Source organism: Phacochoerus africanus, chromosome 1 (genome assembly GCF_016906955.1).
Source record: "Phacochoerus africanus isolate WHEZ1 chromosome 1, ROS_Pafr_v1, whole genome shotgun sequence".
In the NCBI taxonomy this organism is placed as follows: domain Eukaryota; kingdom Metazoa; phylum Chordata; class Mammalia; order Artiodactyla; family Suidae; genus Phacochoerus; species Phacochoerus africanus.
The window spans coordinates 143552795-143572419 of NC_062544.1; the positions used below are offsets into that span (position 1 = coordinate 143552795).

Genomic DNA, 19625 nt, shown 5'->3' on the forward strand with positions numbered 1-19625 from the left:
GGGGAGGGCGGGTGCAGGGAAGGGTGGGGAGAGCCGGAGAGCAAGCGCGGGTGGGAGGGAGTGGGAGGAGGAGGCGAGAAAGCCGAACAACCATTTAAAGCGATAGCAATCCGTGCCCTCTCCCCAGTGCTGGGCTGTTGGAGAGCGGGAGCTGCAAGCCGCGGAGCGCGAGCGCGGCGCGCCGGCCCGGGAACCCGAGAGCTCAAGGCGCCCCAAGCTGGCAGGCGCCGCGGGACCCCCCACCCTCGCCGGCTGCCCCTCCCCGGGCGCCCCCACCCTCCTCGCCTGCAAGAGTCCCTAGGTTTCCCCGGAGGAGCTCACCCCAAGGGGCCCAGACCCCGGCAAGCCCACCACCGTGCCCTCCAGCGCCGCCGCCGCCACCGCCGCAGCCGGAGCAGCATGGTCCAGCTAGGGAAGCTGCTCCGCGTCCTGACTTTGATGAAGTTCCCCTGCTGCGTGTTGGAGGTGCTCCTGTGCGCGCTGGCGGCGGCGCGCGGCCAGGAGATGTACGCCCCGCACTCCATCCGGATCGAGGGGGACGTCACCCTCGGGGGGCTGTTCCCCGTGCACGCGAAGGGTCCCAGCGGAGTGCCTTGCGGAGACATCAAGAGGGAGAACGGGATCCACAGGCTGGAAGCGATGCTTTACGCCCTGGACCAGATCAACAGCGATCCCAACCTGCTGCCCAACGTGACGCTGGGCGCGCGGATCCTGGACACTTGTTCCAGGGACACTTATGCGCTCGAACAGTCGCTCACTTTCGTCCAGGCGCTCATCCAGAAGGACACCTCCGACGTGCGCTGTACCAACGGCGAGCCTCCGGTTTTTGTTAAGCCAGAGAAAGTAGTTGGAGTGATTGGTGCTTCGGGGAGTTCGGTCTCCATCATGGTAGCCAACATCCTGAGGCTTTTCCAGGTAGGGGGCGCGGGGCGGGGGGCTCTCCCTCTGGAGCAGAGCGCACCATAGCTCTCGCGCTCTTTATCCTAAAACCTGCCATGGACTTCAGGGGTGCGGGGTCAGGTCAGCCTTCGCTCATTTCCACCCTATAGATCCTGCCGAATCCCTCCCACCCCACCCGAGGAGGTACTTTCTCTGCTTGGTTCATTTCTCTTCCATCTCTCCCCTATCCGCGCTCCACTCCATCCGGCTTGACATCCTGGATTTATAACCCCATTTACAAGAAGCAATCTGCGAAAAACAAGGCGATGATTTAAATAGGTTTGCATTAGTGTGAAATATGGTCCAAAAAAACCAGGCTTATAAAAGTGCCGGGTTCCTAGGAGAGCCGGTTAGGCGCGAGGAATATGAAAGATGAGAAGACGCCTCGAAACTGGGCATTTCTCAACTCCCCAGCTTCCCAGCCCCAAGCTGTCCGGCTAGCTGCAGCTCCCTTGGAAATTTTCCAGAAGAGCTTAGGGAGGCAGTGCTTATACCAAGGGCTGTGTCTTCACTTACATTTGGATGTTAATTGACCATTTCTTCCTGGCAGGATTTCCTGACCAGTAGCCTGTCTCTGCCAGGGCATGGGGCAGAAGGTGGGGAGCCTCCCCCCAAGTGAGGAGATGCCACCCGCAGACATGACCCTCAAGTGATTTGCTCTGGGCAGTTGTCTGCACCGTCTAAATTGCATTTGCAATCCGGCCACTGGCTGGAGCTGGGAGATCAGCTTTCTACTCCTGCCACTTCAGAGCCCAGAGATGAGCTCATGCTAACTGCGAAATAAAATCTCTTTCTCTGTCTCCTCCCTCTGCCCATCCTTTCCCACCGCCTCCCTAATGCAGTCCCCCAACCCCAGTCCTAGGCTTTGAGGATGATTCTCAGAACCAGGCTGGAAGGCTTCTGGAGGGAGGCGATCGGGTGCACTGAGCAAGGCCAGGTGGCCCTCCTGCTGGGGTGCAGGTGGGCTATGGAGAAAATGAGAGGAAGGCAGATTAGGGCAGCTGAGAGGTGGGTCCTACTGCAGTTCTCCCTTGCTGCTTGCTCCTCCAGCCCCAGCCCAGGGCTCCTGTGCTGCTTGGGTATGAATGGATGGCTTTTGGGCTAAGAAATTGAGTTTCAGGGTCTGAGTGACCATGGGTTCCCTCCTCCTTGTCTCTCTTTATCCCTGGTATCTCTTTCTCTCCTCCAGTCTTTTGCTCCCTGCTCTGTATTTTTGTGATTTTTTTCCTTTCTATTTTTTCTGCCTCTCTTCTACTTCTCTACCCCCCACCTCCAAGTTCTTGTTCATCTCTATCTTAAAGTGATCCTTTCCTAATGCACAGCCCTCTCCCTGCATGGTAGTATCCAAACTCAGTAATTCCTTTCTCTAAATGTTCTGGCTGACCCTGGTGCCCTTATGCTCCTCCTTTGTAAAGAGTTGGCTCCCTTTCAAGTGTGCTCAGTAAGAGTGTTGGGTTTCTGGAGGGGATTCCTTGTGAGACTCAAGCTGTCACCACATCAGCTCCCAGGAATACGAAGTTTGTGTTTGTGCCAGAAGGAGGGGTGACTGTCCCAGATTGAAGCCTGGTATGGCCCCTCTGATAGTCTAAGCATACCTAACACCTCCCTGGGTATACTGTAATGGAAATCTCTTTATGTTTGCAAACCCAAAAGTGCTTTGGGGAGCAACCTTCATTTTGAGTTGATGCTTTCAGAAAGAGCCTGGGTTGTTGTAAGCAAAACCCAGAAGCAGTTCCTCTATCTCTGAGCTTAGAACCAGAAAACTTGAGGAGGCAGTGTTGCAGGGAGGAGGCGGCAAGAGGTCACCTGAGAACCCTGGGGAAGACTCAGGGCATTTTCACCAGATTCTTGGAGGCTGAAGGTACATTTGCTGTTTCAGGTTTTTTAATTATTTTGCTGCCAGTTTCTGTCTTCACTCAGAGCTTGGCAGTACTGCAGATGGGCCCGCCTGTGTAAAAAAGAGTAAAATCTTAAACTCAAAAGAGAGCTTTCAGGCTGAAGGATTGTATTTGCTGAAAAAGATTCCAGGGGGAGCTGATTCCTTCTCTGGTGTGTGGACCTGAGGCACTTGCAAGGAAAGAAAACACTTGCCTTACGCTTAGTTCCCCCATTCCCTGGGCTGGGGAGGAAAGGAAGTGAATGCCAGTGTTAGCAGTGTGGGTTGGAACCAAAACCATTCAGAGAAAACACTGTCATTTTCCTCTAATTTGCAAATTGCAGCTATTCATGTTGGATTGAACAGCTGAGGGAAAAAGAACCCCCAGTTTTCACCTGCATTTATTGAGAAGAGGCTGGTAGTAGGAGGAATGCACCAACTTGTAGCTTGTGCTGCAAGCTGGATGTAACTGTTGGTGTGGGAACCTGGTTCACCATTGCCCATATTGGAGTATACAGAGGTAGATTCCAACAGTCTCTTCCAGTAGCTTTTTTTTTTTTTTTTTTTGCATGTGATCTTAGAAGCTCCTGGCATGCAAGTCCAAGTCCAATCTCCAGTTTCCCAGCTTCTATAAGCCTGCAAAATAAATAGAGGGAATAGTGGAACACAGACCCATTGTTCAAAGGCAGGATCAATTTAGGGAGAGAGGAAAAGAATGGTAGGTGAATCTTCTCTGGGATTGCAGCGTTCAGCCCAATTAAGATCGTCCTATATAAATGAAACTCCTCTAACTGATTGAATTCTAAGCTCTGAAGAGATTTGAGGTTTATTTTTTTTTTCCCCTCTAGTCCCTGTGGGTTGCTGTGGGGATCATGCCAAACCTATCATTTGAGATAAAAATTTATGGTAAGATAAGCTTCTAGGCTGGGGGAAGGAATACTTAGTGTCTTAAATGAGGGATCCTAAGCATTGGGCAGGGGGCAGAAAGGAATAAATGAGATAGTCATAGATGTAACCAATGCTGCAGCTGCCAGCCAAGCCTAGAATGAAGTTCTTTCCTGAAAATTAGGACCTTGGCAAGAAGGACTACTCAGATGTCAGTAGTGTCCCTGACTTGGAATTTTCATCTGCCCATCCTGTACCAAAGCAGAGGCGGGAGCTGAACAAGTCTTCCTTTCTCTGCTCTGGTTAGTAAGCAATATATCAGAAGACAGGAATCATAGCCAGTGGATCTTTAAAATCCAGGAATTTGAGGCTAATGAAATTAGTGTGTGGCCAGAGCTCTGCCAACTAGAATTAAGTCACTGCAACCGCCCTGCAATGCATTTTCAGCCTGAAAAAAGCATCAGGAAGGAATTTCTGGAGATTTGTTTCTGAGCCTGTGCAAAATAATATTCTCCTAATGCTAAGAAAGATTAAATGTAAATTAATATTGACTATGAGTAACATATTTAAAAAATAATCACAGAGTGGGGATGGCTTGAAGTGGAGAGCTTATGTAATATGGTGTCCAAAGAATAAATCTCCCCTGACCAGTGTTTCATGAGCTATAAGTAAGATACAGTGGAAAATACTGGTTAGGTTTTTATTCAAGGTTTCTCTGCTATTGACTTGAGAGCAAACACTCTGAGAGTATAAATTACTCTTGGCACGTCCTGACTCTGAATGAACAATATTTCATGTGCAGTGACATGGTCTAAGCTCTAGACTTGTAATTGAATGGCATCTGTTTTGGCTGTTTGGTTCTCTCAAGAGCAACTAGGTAGAAAAGGTGGTCAACTTGGCCCTTGTGGGAGTATGTTGCAAATCTAAATCTATGGACCTTGTACCATAGATGAAATTCATTTATAAATTTGTAAATGTTTTCCTTCAGTTTATTGCAGCTTGAATATAATATCAAACTTTGGGGGCAGCATTTTATACGTAAGTACCTAGTTTTCTTCCTTTCTTTTTTCTCCTCTCTCCTCTCTCTTTTCCCATCTTATGTAATTGGATAGAATTGGGCACCTAGGATGATATGGTGTTACTATAATGGGCTTAAAACAACAACTAATTTACTCTTTTAAAAAGTTCATAAATATAAGTGTCAGTGCCATTTGGAATAGTCTCTATAGCAATTTCTGTCTCAACATTTACTGTGTTTCAGGAAATTTACCTAACAGATGGTGAGTGGGCAATTTTTAAAGGGGCATCTTTTAAAAGAGCAGAGAGGGAAGGAATAGAGACAGGCACATACTATATTTGAAGATACCTCCACGTTTATTTTTTTGTGTAGATACCCATACAATTAAGATGTCTTTGGACATTTTTCTCTTCAAATATAATTGCGATAATTGATGTCTTTACTTCAAATTCATAAACATTTTAGGATTTAACAAATTATAAACGCTCTCTTTGTTACATATACAAGTTATATCATAGATTTAAAAGATCATTAGCAGGATTACACAAAGTACACTCTAGTCCCAAGCCTTCCACTAATTAGCTTTGTTACCCTAAGTAGGTCACTTAAATTTTCTAGGCCTCATTTTTTTTTATTTGATTTTTTTTCCTTTAAAAAATGTAGTTTCCAGAAGTCTCTAATCTCTGTGTCATAGTTTAGCTTGGAGAAAAAAACCTGTTCTTGTCAAAACTCCATGGCATTGTATTTCTAGCTCCAGCTTTGGACTTTGAGGGATTTGGGGGCATCTTTTTAAAGGATATTTTCACACAGACAGTTTATTTCCCATACTCAGACTTTCCCCCCTTATTCTTTACCAGTGTGTCCTAAAGTTGTATATATCCAGGCTATGGTAAGAAAAATGACCTCCTGGGTCAGCTTCCTGCATGGTCACACAATGCTGGGGGCAGGGAGTAAAAACTGTAGATTTTACAGAAGCAGATATAGTTTTCACTACCCGTGTCTTGTCCCTTTTCATCTTGCAAAAACAGCAGGCTTTTCTTGGAGAACTGCCAGCTAGTGACATCCTGCCTTCTCCCTGGCCCCAGGAATGAGTCACCCAGGAACTAAGCTCTAGCAAAGCAGGTGATTGGTTCAGGGGTAAGCATCTGACCCTGGCTAAGCCTATCAAACTTGTCCCTACAACTTGTCTATCAGAGGAAAATGGAAAAATGGTCTTTTCTGTCTGGAATTTTTAAGCTGGGGAGGTATGACTCTGGGATAAGAAGAGACTTCCTGTAAAATATATCTTGGAGAGGTAAGCAGGGCCGAGTGATGGAGAGAGAGCTGGAACCCTGTTCATGTTCTAGAACCCCCAAATCCATCTATATCTGAATATGGCTGCATCCCCAAATTTCCAGAACTTTGTTGAGGTGGTTGTTGTTGTTGTTGTTGTTGTTGCTGTTGTTTTTCTTTTTCATGGTTGTTTTTAAATTTCCTTTGACTATTCTGACTTTGTTTTCAGCCATGTGCCATTGAAAGCATCATAGCTAAAATAGCTCATTTCCTACTTCGTCAGGTTTGCTAACTGGCATTCCTTAAGTGAAAATTATTTTCTTTATTTAAATAAAATTCTGCTACCCTGGGTCTGGGATATTCAAAACCCTGCATCCTTTCTCACTCTTTCCAACATTTATAATAACTTTAAGCATTTGTGACCACATCTTCCCCAGCTTGATGCAGCCGAAAGAGAAGGCAAATACTTCTAAATTGGAGCCTATAGGCCTAATATTTGGAAGCTTTAGAACCATACTTGATTTGTTTCATTAAAGCAGATATTTTGTTGATGTCTCCAGGGCCCAAAAGCATTTTCATGGGATAGTGGAGTACAAAGTACATTAAGCCTAGCTCTACCTCTCCCCCTCTTTTACTTTAAATAGGCAAAAAAGAATACTCTCAAACACATTTTCCTTCTCAAACACATTTTCCTAACAACAAAAAATCATATATGATTACTGTTTAGAAGACATTTATGCATATAGCTGCATGAATTAATTGGATATTTGCCATTTGACACAGTAAATATATATGTTCAAGTACCTAATTAAAACCAAGACATGTTTGTTACAGGTAAATAATTAAGTACCATTGCACTTGAAATTATGGTGTTTCATGTTTGGCAAGTAATTTTCTTTCAGTTATCTTTACTACTAAATGTCTCTTGGATCAAGTTAATAAATTATAAGGTCAAAAGTAAGATAATGTGAAATCACAGTGATAAAGGATACATATCTCCCTTTATGAGATTAGGAGTTCTAATTTCTTTTCAACACTGCTAGTAGTGACCACAATACTAATTTGAGTCTTTGCTATGAGTCACTGTGCCATATACATTTAGTTATTACTCTAGTTCTGCAAAAGGCGTATAATAATCCACACCATAAAGCTGAAGAAAGTGATCCTCATAGCCCCAAATCACACTGATGGTAAGGGGCAAAAATCTAGATTCAAACTTAGATTTGTCTGACAGTGCCCAGGTTGTTAACCACTATGCATACTGCTCAGTTGCTGTGCCAATAAAGAAATGCTTAAAATAATTACACACTTGCCTACCCTGAAACTGTAGAGGTTTAAAGACATCAAAGTTGCCAGTTGCTTAACCACATCTGCTTGCAGAATGAAACAATATGTTTTATTTCATTTCTAAAACAAAGTTAATTCTGTAAATCTGTAGAAACTTGAGCACACAAATCCTTACCTCCAAATGAAAGATGTTAGTTTTCCATTATTCAACAGGTAGCCCTGTACACAGGCAATAAATATATAGTAGGCTTTTCATTCAAATAAATGAGAAAGAATGTTTCTTCTTGTTCTGATTCAGTGCCCATCATTATGGATTATGATGGCTCTTCTTATACATTATTTCATTCACTCCACTCTTTCTACCATCCTCAAGTGAGAGAATCCATCATTTAGATATATGTGCAAATTGAGAGGACAGTATTATTACAATTGCTGAAAGTCAAGTTGATAGAGCACAGGAAATACATCCTAATAAATGCAGCATTAATGTTTATGTGGGTTGTGGTATGAGAGGTAGGAGAGTTTTCAGTTTAATGGATTATTTTGCTTCTTGCTATGAAAGTGCTGCAGCTTAATAGTTTTATAATTGGTCATTTACAGAATCCTCTATCTCTGGGTTTTGTGCTTTCTTTACAGCTGTTGATTCCCTCTCTTGTTCTTGATAGAAGATAGCAACTAAGCCACTTCAAAGGCTCAGCCTGCCCTTTGTGTTATTGTTTAGATGAAAATATTTCCATTTGTTAAAGCACTATTTAAACATTTTTATCATATTTTAAACTTGACTATGTTCTGAAGGTATTAGCACAGGCAGACATTATGGAGGATATTTTTCAGGAGAAAATATACTTTTGATAAAAGGAATTATCAGAATGTTCATGAAGGGATTAAGACTCAAAGTCCAGTCTTATCTTGATCAAATGTATACCACACCTCTCATCAATTTCTTTATCTTTGTAATGGTAATTAGAGAAATGTGTATGATAGAGTTACAAATAAAGTGTGTCTGATAGAATAATCATAAGGATTGCCTAAAATATGCATGAAATATTTTAGTTCAGAGTTTAGATGTGATTGGTGTTCAATGCATTTAAAAGATATCATTTCATTATTATTGTGCTAGCATTAAATATCACTATTACTTAAACATCATTATTGCTAAATTTACTGTAAAATTACCATAATGATTCATGGTGAATTTCACCCTTCTCTCTTTCCTTTGTTGAAATGAAAAAATACACACACACACACACACACACACACACAGAACGCTTCAGCTATTCTCTTTAGTGGGAATAGAATTCCACTGGCACTGATGAAAACAAATCATGAATTGCATAGACTTTAGCTAGCAGAGAGGCTAGGAGATTTGAAGTTAGCCAAACGCAAGTTAGAATTCCACAGTGACCTTTTTTCTAGCTGCAGAACCCTGAGGAAGTTAGTTAAACTTCTTAAGTTTTACTACTGTAGTTTCCTCATGTATATATATATTTGGAAATATTTATTATGCATCTTCCTTGTACAGATGCCTGGACATATCAATGAATAAAATGGATGAAGGCCTTTGCACTCCCTCTCTCTCCTTACACTCTCGTGTGGAAATAGATGGATGTTATAAATAAATTCTATGCTGTGTCACAAGTTGATGTACACTCTGGGATAAGGAAAAGCATGTGAAGCCTGCTGAAGAACCTTGGGTTAGGAGTGCTGGAAGGGTGTACAGGTGGGTTCTATTTTTAAATAGGGTAGTCAGGGTGGATTTCATAAGTTGACATTTGAGCAAAGGCTTGAAGTGAGGGAGTTGTCAGAATGGATTATGGGGAGGCTACTCCCTGGAAGCAGGAACAACCAGTGCCATAACTCTAAGGCAGAAATATGCCTGGCAGGTTGGAGAAATATCAAGGAGGCCACCCTGGCTGACTTTGTCTGTGGTGAGGAAGGGGTAGAGGGAGGGTTTAGGATAGATTGGGTAAGTCCTGGGAGGCCATCACATGCATTTTGTCTTTTACTTTAAATATAGATATGCAGGGATAGGATTTTAGCAGAGATGTGACATAATCTGTCTCTTGTTTTAAAAGCATAACTCTCTCTTGAATGGGGGAATGCAAGAGAATGGGGGCAGAGAGTGGAATCAGGGAGAATCTTAGGAGGCAATTACAGAGTCAAAGAGGCCCATGGTGGTGGCCTGCACCAGGCTGTCAGTGATTGGTATTCTCAACAGTGGCCCATTGGGAAGATTGTGACAGCATTTCCTGGTAGATTGAATGTGAGAATGGAAAGGAAAAGGGAGAACAATGGTGAATCCAAGATTTGGGGCCTGGGCAACTGGAAAGGTGAGGTGACTGTTACTTGAGATGGAAAAAGTTCAGGTTAGAGCACGTTGGGGGATTAAAGATCAATTTTGGAAATATATGGTTTGAGATGTTTTCTTGACATCCAAGTAGGGGTGCTAAATACATAGTTGGATATACATACAAGCCTGAATCTCTGAAGAAAGATCTAAACTAGAGATTCATTTTAATAAAGTGGAAATATTAAGAATAATTACACAGAAGTGCTATTTTAAAGATAAAATAAGCAATGCAATTAACACTGTCTTCTCAAAACATTTAATAACTATTACCTAAAATAATTATCTGAAATGAAAAAATAACTATAGTTTGTTACTGCAGTAAAACTTAATAAAACATTATCACAATTGTCTTAATAGTATTTGCGACACAATTGTTTTAGTTAAGACACTACGACTACCAACATTTAGAGTAAACATTGCATTCTCCCACTTGCACTCTGATATTGTAGTTGTAACCATATTTTGTAAGGTGTAGGTTAGTTGTGTTAGAGTACTTCTTTAATTAGGTGTAATTCTAAATTATCTAGTTCAGTGAAGTTTCATAAATGTATGTATAAATATTTTATGATTCATCAAACTCAGTTGAAAATTTGCATCACTGATATGCATAAGAACTTAAGCATTATTTTTTCAGGGAAAAAAATGTACTTCTCTTGTATTATCCATAGGGTACCTACACTGAACAATTTCACTAGATCTTCCATACCTTCCCTTCACTTGGCAACTGAAAGCATGGCAGGGGCAGCATTGACTTACTGGTTTTGAGTCCCCCCTTAGCTATCTGCAAGTTTTTAAATAGGCTTTGTGGCTACACCAAAATTCTATTCTGTATTCATTTCACTACCAGATATTGGTCTAAGCATGTGCTTATACTAAAAAATGCATGACCACATTGTCTCTACACATCTATAATGTTATGTTAACACTATCATTATGTAAGCTATATTTTAATTGTCAATTATAACACATTTTATATCAACACAATCCATTTCTAGTGTTCATCTGGTGTTCAGGGGAGAGCAGCATGTAGTAAATTTTATCAAAATATAGCATCTGAAGAAGAGAGCAGAGGGTAATTGTGTACTTCTGTATTCACTATAATTAGGTTCAGTGGAGTTGGCACAATGGAATTAAGATTAATAAAAAATACATTGAGGTACCATGGTTCCCTCCCATAAAATACCCTTTTCACATCAGAGATCAGAGACTTAGCATCTTTCTGTATAGAAATGGAGAAAGGAAGAGGCCAGATGATGAATTACAAGAATGAATAGGGTGGAACTATGAAAGGCAACCTGGAAATGAAATGATCTTTTTGGATTTGGTAGGTGGTGAAATTGTACCAGCATGTCTGCTACTGGGACCACATTTTCCCGAAGAGTTAAGGCCTTTGTCAACTATGATGTCTCACCTTCCTCATAAGAGGGAACATACTGTTACATGAATCTTTGCTTCCTTTTTCTTGATAATTGGTTGAGAAGATTATCACAGGAACTTCATCTTATGAGTAAATACATTGTTTTGAAATGATTGAAACTCACTGAAGAAGTGGAAACTCCAAGCTTTCTCTCTCTTTACCTCAGACTATTTAAGTTTCAGGTGCAGAAGGTGATTATGGGGAAAAATCACTGGAATTTTTAGATTTTCAGGAGCCACTGCATCTTAATGGTTAAGAATGTGGGTGCTGGTTCCAATCACTACTTTCTACTTGTTAACCATATGAGCTTGGGCAGATTACCTGATTACCTGAACTTCAATGTTCCCATCTATAAAATAATGGTGATACTATTCCATCCTCATAAGATTGTTTTCAAAGTTACAGTGAAGTTACTTATGCCAAACAATGCAATGCCTTATAGCACAGTAAGGCCTCTTATCATCATTATCGTCATTGTCATCATCACAATGCTAGGTGATATTTTCCCAGGATCTTTTTCCATTATCTTTTACCTTACATTTTTGTCTTTTTTTTTTTTTTTTCTGTACAAGGGTAGGATTGTCACAGGGTATTTTCATCCACTGGTGTGTGACCCCTGGTCATCAAGTCAATCGGACCATGACCCAGGACTCATTGCTCCTCATTGAAACAATCCCTGTTTTGAGAAGGGGAGTTGGATCTTGAGGCCAAGCAGGGTCAAGGACGGAGAATTTTCTTTCTTCTTCACTCAGAGGACAAAGTGAAATATTCAAGCCACAGAAGGAAACACAGGCAATGGCCCAAAAGCTTAATTTCATTGTTATCACTTTAGGGATAAAGACCCAGTCAGACAGACTGGGTTTGAATTCATTTCCATTATGTACTGATGATAGGATCTCAGGTGCTTTTGTAACCCCTCTAGGCCTGAGTGGACATCTGAAAGAAAGGAATAACAATATAAAGACCTATCATATAGGATTTCTAAAATAAGTGAGTAAATCCTTTTAAAGCATTCAGCACATAGTTTGGCATATAGTAAGTACTTAATAAATTTTAGCTTCTTTGACTACTGCCATTCCTAATATCATTAAGTAGTTGAGCAAATCTGGGGCCCATTCTTTTCTTAAATTGCACATAATCATTTGGGCAACCAGCTTGCATTCATCAAGTATTCTTATACACATATCCTCATGAAACTGGAGGTGCTTTAAATCTACCCCCAGTCAGTACCTGTTCTTGGGGCAGAATCCACACCACCACTACAGCCATCATCATCACCATCATTGTTGCTACACTAACCGTGCTGAGCACCTTCTGTGTGCCAGGCACCCGGCTTAGCCCTGCATATGCTCTATATCATGTTGTTCTCACACTCAGTAGGGGACATACTTATCATCCCAATTTTACAGGTAAAGATACGCAGGTGTTGAAAAGGTGAGAAGCATGACCCACAGTAAGAGATGGAGCCAGTGTATTCAAACCTTTTTCTCTCTGACCTCAAAAACTCTGGTAAGAAAATCTGCTTCCAGACACTCCCGTGAGACTAGGGATGATTCTCCATCCTCATGTTCCTCTACTGCACATGCTACCCTAGCCTCAGCACTAGGAAGGAAAGTGACCTCACCAAAGGTCAGCCAAAGGAAACCTAGTCCCTCCACCTTCAAAAATCAACTAACCAATATTTTATGTCCTTCTTAAGAATCTCCACGTGTTCCTTTTTGTGCTTACCTTGGCCTTTTAGTATTCTGACATTCAGCACATGACTCATACTCTCTAGTTAATGTTAATTTACCGAGGTCAAGTGTAGGGTCTTACTCATCGTGAAGTACAGATATCTTCTGTAGCATCTAACTCTGTGTTTTTATTCTTGTAGGACTCCTTCAGATATTTATTTGAATTTTGTTGAATTGTTCTCATAAGTAGTGCATTAAAGGTTTTACAGAAAATGCTTTCTTATGAGGAAAACCAACTAAATAAATTTCTAGCTCATTACATTTTATAGGGACTATTATAGAGGTTATAGATTTTCAGGCAATATTATTTATTTATTTATTTGCTATTTTAGGGTCGGACCTGCAGCATATGGAGGTTCCCAGGATAGGGGTAGAATCAGAGCTGTACCCACCGGCCTATGCCACAGCCACAGCAACACTGGATCCAAGCTGCATCTGTGCCCCACACCACAGTTCATGGCAATGCCAGATCCTGAACCCAGTGAGTGAGGCGAGGGATCAAACCCTCATCCTCATGGATCGTGGTCAGGTTTGTTAACAGCTGAGCCACAAAGGGGACTCCAGGTAATGTTTTTTAGATTAAGTTCTTCATACTATATATTTTATATATAAAAGTTAATCTGAATTTTCTCTTTCAAACTTGTGAGCATTCACTGGCTTCTAATTTAGCATGTTGATTTTGTCTTGTTGACTTTTTGCATTGACAGTGATACTGGACCTGATGGGGATGGGGATGGGTGGGAAGGTACATCACAGGGCCATAAATTGGTTTTGTAGAGAACTAACATAAAGAACTAAATTCTTATTGTATTTCTGCCGAACTCATGAATCGTTTTATTTTTATAATTCCATTCATTCAGGAAGTATAAAACCATTTTCACAATGTTTATCCTAATGTATTCACCCTCTTCACCTTAATCTGAACAAGAAGAGAGTAGGCTGAATGGGAGAAAGTCATTTTGACCACTGGGGCCACTGGGGTAGGAGTCAGTTCCTGAGTTTTGTTTTCATCTCTCCGCTATCAAAATCTGCTAATGTATTCCCATTCTTAGGAGGTGCAAATTACTTAGTTGATCATTGAAAATGAAAATGGAGTGTGTCATTTAACCCCCTGACAGTCATATAATAGAAGTATGTATTACTATGATGTCCCATAGTGCACACATGGAACAGAGCCTCAGAAATAGTTATTTGCTCATGAAAATATAGTAGAAGTAGACTTTGGACTCAGATCTGTTAGACTCCTAAATCACTCTTTGTGATTTTTACCACTACATTAAAGTTGTGTAATTCTATGAGAGTGGAGTCATTTCTTAAATTTCCTCAGCTCTACCTTTTATTTTTCTTTGTCTTTTGTTTTTTTAGGGCCACACCTGTGGCATATAGAGGTTCCCAGGCTAGGGGATAAATCAGAGCTACAGCTGCTGGCCTATGCCACAGCCACAGCAACACAGGATCCAAGCTGTGTCTTTGACCTACACCACAGCTCATAGAAACACCTGATCCTTAACCCACTGAGCGAGGCCAGGGATTGAACTCATATCCCCATGGATACTAGTCAGGTTTGTTAATCACTGAGCCATGATGGGAACTCCAGCTCTTACTTTTTATAATCAAGTTTTTGTAGGGAGGAATGCCAGCCTGTTGAATGGAATTTTCCTCATGTCTGTTTTATGACAGCAATTCACTCATTCATTCATTCAGCATGTATTGGATGTTTGCTATGTGCACAGGTATTTCAGGAGTCATAGAAGAGTAAGTGCCCCTTCCTCATCTTCTCCCACAGCAATGAGAAAAGCCTTGGACTGGTTTGCTTGGTATGCAGGAGGGGTATAGTAATGGAAGCCTAGTTTGTCCCCACTGACAAAACCAAGACTTACTCACATTAGTGCACAGGCATCTTGAGGCCATGGTACAGCAGCATATGTGAATCTTACCACTTTATCCTGGGATTAATGATATAAAGATTTTGGATTTAAATGTGAAAAATAGGTACAATTATGGGCTTGTTGGTTCTACATATATTTGGATATCATGTGTCATCAGCCTGCAGGTATCTGACACCCCCCACTACTCCTTCTTTTTTTTAAAAACCAAACAATTACCTTCTTTTTTGTTTGTTTGTTTTTATTTTTTCCACTATAGTTGGTTTACAGTGTTCTGTCAATTTTCTACTATACAGCAAAATGACACAGTCACACATACATATATACATTCTTTTTCTCACATTATCCTCCATCATGTTCCATCATAGGTGACTAGATATAGTTCCCTGTGCTATACAGCATGCTATCATTGCTTATCCACTCCACATGCAAAAATTTGCTTCTATTAACCCCAAACTCCAGTCCACCCCAATGCCTTCCCCTCCCCCTTGTCAACCACAAGTCCGTTCTCCAAGTTCATGAGTTTCTTTTCTGTGGAAAGGTTCATTTTTGCCATGTATTATATTCCAGATATAAGTGATATTATGTGGTATTTATCTTTCTCTTTCTGACTTACTTCACTTAGTATGAGAGTCTCTAGTCCATCCATGTCGCTGCAAATGGCATTATTTTTATGGCTGAGTAGCATTCCCTTGTGTATGTATACTACATCTTCTTGATCCATTCATCTGTTAATGGACATTTATGTTGTTTCCTTGTCTTGGCTATTGTGAATAGTGCTGCAATGAACATATGGGTGCATATTTCTTTTTCAAAAAACCATGAGAGAATACTATAAACAATTATATGCCAACAAATTTGACAACCTGGAAGAAATGGACAACTTTCTAGAGTCTTACAGCCTGCCAAAACTGAATCAAGAAAAAATAGATCAATTGAATGGACTGGTCACTAGACATAAAATTGAATATGTAGTAAAAACACTCCCTACAAACAAAGTCCAGGGTCAGATGGATTAATGGGTGAATTCTACCAAACATACAAAGAGGAACTTATACCCATCCTTCTTAAACTTTTCCAAAAGGTCGAAGGAGGAGGAGCACTCTCAAAGACATTTTATGAAGCCACTATCATCCTAATACCAAAACAAGACAAAGATACTACCAAAAAAAGAAAATTATAAGCCAGTATCTTTGATGAATATAGATGCAAAAATTCTCAACAAAATTTTAGCCAACAGAATCCAACAACATATAAAAAATATCATACACCACGACCAAGTGGGGTTCATCCCAGGTTCACAAGGATGGTTCAACATATGCAAATCAATCAACATCGTATAGTACATTAACGAAAGAAAAGTCAAACCACATGATCATCTCAATAGTTGCAGGAAAAGCATCTGACAAAGTCCAATATCCATTCATGATCAAAAGTCTTACTAAAATGGGTATAGAGATAAGATACCTTAACCTAATCAAAGCTATTTATGACAAACCCACAGTGAATATAATACTCAATGGAGATAAGCTGAAAGCCTTCCTGCTAAAATCTGGGACAGTTACCTTCTTATCTCTCCTATGAGTAAACTCTTGACAATGGTACTAGGTCCTCCACTAGTAAGTACATTATTGGCTGACCCAATGGTTTGTCAAATGTGCTCATTAAACAACCCTTGTGGTAGACTGGCATTCCACTGCCTAGAGTAGAAAATTATGTTCTTTAGAATTTACTGGGGGATAATAAGCCTTGAGATATACTTTCCTTAATTTATAATTATTTATATATATGTGTGTGTGGTGTGTGTGTATGTATATACACACATACAGTTGTTATATATGTGTATATATACTTGTCCATGTATCTGTATGTATACGTGTGTATATATATATATATGTATAGATGTATAGGTGTGTGTAGATGTATGTATATGTGTATATATGTATATGTGTAGATGTATATATGTATATATATAGATGTATGTATCTATATAGATGTATGTGCATGTATATATCCTCAACTTTAAATCAACTTTTAATCAACTTTAAATCATCCATATACATAGACAAGTATATACAGACATTTATAACAATTGTATATATATGTATATATGTATACAAACACACACATACAGATATTAGTTTAAATTTTGGCTTTGGCTAGCAAGTAGCAAATAAGATTATTAGAAAGATCTTACACAAAGCAGGGAAATGGCACATCAGATTTAATTAAACAGCATTTTTTTGTAGATTGTGTTTGTGATTTTATATCTGCAACTATGTTTGCTGAAGAAAATATTTCTACCACTTTACATAAAATTAAATTCATTTAATACCAAGACAGCATGTCTCAAAAGTCTTAGTTTTAAGTTTAATCTTTAATAACATCAAAAGGATAGAATTAGAAACACACTCAAAAAATCATTTTAAGGTATAATGGCTTTCATTTCCTTTATACTTTTGAGATTTTTTTTGAAAAATATTTAATTGTATTTATCTGCTCCTCTCTAAGGATGACAAACACAAAAAAAATTTTAAAGTTAATATTGGAAATATGTTATTCAAAATTATCAAAAAAAAGGATATGACAAAGAAATTAAAAAATTTAAATTTTCAAAAGGTGCTTTATAATGAGTGTATAGTATATCTTCTTCTAAAGGTATCAATCTTGGAACTCTACTAAGACTTTAGCATACCTGTTTAATGAGCCACTACTTCATGCCTGAGATTGCACTATGCACTAGAGATTCTAGAATTAGCATAATAAAAATAATAATATAAACAGTAACAGGTCTTCACAGACCTTCCTTGCAAGGAAGCAAAGTGCACTGGGAAACAGAGAAGCGAACTACATGTTCACAGTGGCAGCAAGTCTCAGACATTAATGTGCTGAAGAATCGTGGCAGGCATGCTAACCAGGCCAATTACTGAACCCCTTCTACTGTTCAGGTATAATGAGGTCCTGGAAATTCTATTTTTGGTGAATGCGTCCAGGAGAATCTTAGGTTCTTATTCATCCTAACCTTGAGTGTGCCTCAGATTTGCCTGAGGGTATAGTTAAAATACAGATTGCTGGGCTCCAGTTTTAGAGTTCTAACAGTTCCCAGATGTTTCTGATGTTGCTGGCCCAGGGACCATGGTTTGAGAAGCACCTTCTAAAACTGCAGTATAGGATTGTACATGTCATGACTGAGACAGACACAGAGAACCATAGAAAGGCAAAAGGGCTCAGTCCTAAATTAGCCACAGTTAACAACAATAGCCAAAATTAATTGACCAAAGAAAAATTATGGGGACCTTGCTTGCATTTGCTCATTTAATGCTTTCATTGAGGTACATAGTTCATTCTTAGTGCTCCTGTTTTACGGGGGGAGTCCAAAGAAGGTAACTACTTTGTCCACCTCCTAAACTGGTAAGTAGCTGATTAAGAATTCAAGTCTAGGAAGCCTGATTCCAGATCCCACACTCTTACCCATTCTACTTGTAGACAGAAGTAAAAGATGGTCAGTGAAGCCTTGCTGGGGGCACTGGCCTCTGAGTATAGACAGGAGTAGTGGACATAAGTATATTATTCGTGTGTTTGTGTTTGTGTTTTGGGGGGCAGTGGTATCAGAGGGCTTCCAGAAGAACTAGTCCTCCCCACACATATAACCTAAGCAAGTCTGATTATCAGGAATCTAGAACAGGAGATGACTGTGAGAAATGTTCTAGAAACCTGAAGATAGAATTTGATATCACTTGTAACAAACATAAAGTGAATACATGACTTACCTGCTTTCCACATGTAGCAGGAAATTGGGGGTTAGTCCCCAGTGTTATTGCAGCTGCTAAAGAATGTCACGAGGGAACGGTTTGCTTAGATCTTCTAGCTCCCACATCCCTAGCATTTCTCTGGTCCTCATAGTTGTGTGGTGACACCTGAATCTCTAATAGTGTTCCAACCATTTGGATAGGAAGAAAGAAAAAAAAAATAAGTTAGGAAAAAAAAAAGAGACAGTTTTTTTTAGAAAGACATTAAGGAACAAATTGTTTGCCATAACTAGTCAATAGGCTTCTACTTAGATCTCATTAGCTAGGGCTATAAACTGGCCACCTTAGCTTTAAGGATAATGTAGTCTCCTAAACCAGGGCTCTGATAGTAAGAAATAAGGGGATAGTGGTACCGATTATCAGCGTCTGCACTGATTTCCTTCCTATGATCCCCAACAAATATTATCCCTAACCTATCTTTTTCATATATTTTACTTTAAAGAATGAGGGAAAACATTGCTTATCTGTAAATAGCCTCTTAGGGAGGGTACATTTATATAAGTATACTACCCCCTGGAGAGTTCCTTTCTTTTAAAAACTCTTTGAAAACTATTCAAGGTTAAGGACATCTTGATCTTAATTTAGTAACTTGCAGGTGATTATCTTGGAATGACATCCTCTCTCTGCAGATGTTGCATGAAGCTTTAGACAATTCTGAAAGAAGTGGACAGAGGAGTTTTATAATACATATATGAGTGATATGCATCTCTTCAAAATGATGTCCATTTAGGGACCAAAAGGCGTTTCATGTCTTGGCTATTTTTTTTTTTCCTTCTCTTTACATTTTCACAAATTTTCTGTTCTAAGGTGGCTCTCAGTAAATCTGCTAGATATCACTCATCCATTTCTCCTGTGTGAATTCTTTATTACTAAACATTCTTTAGCATGTTGTCTCTCACCCCTCTTCGTCAAAAGAATTTCTCTGGATCCTCATCCTTCTTCTCATCTCATATTTGGACTCACATCTCAAAGTAAAGCAGCAGTCTAACATGACTTCACTATAGTTTGAAGAACTTGGCTTTGTGAAAAAAAATGTAGACTTACTCATTAACTTATAAGAATTTTTATCAATGTGTTTATTGTTTTGTTCTAAATGTTTTTAGTTATCTTTTACTAATTTTTTTGAATTGTGAACTTCTTTAATATTGTAAAG

General features: G+C 39.8%; 1 protein-coding gene across 1 annotated transcript in view; it reads left to right on the plus strand.

Annotated features, from left to right (window-relative positions):
• Positions 1-338: 338 nt before the first annotated feature.
• The window catches only part of GRM7 (glutamate metabotropic receptor 7), an 832554-nt gene continuing 813267 nt past the window's right edge, over positions 339-19625 (plus strand). The window contains exon 1 of the mRNA XM_047779652.1: positions 339-915. Coding sequence (XP_047635608.1) covers positions 400-915 — 516 coding nt within the window. The 5' untranslated portion in view covers positions 339-399. The remainder of the gene's footprint in view (positions 916-19625) is intronic.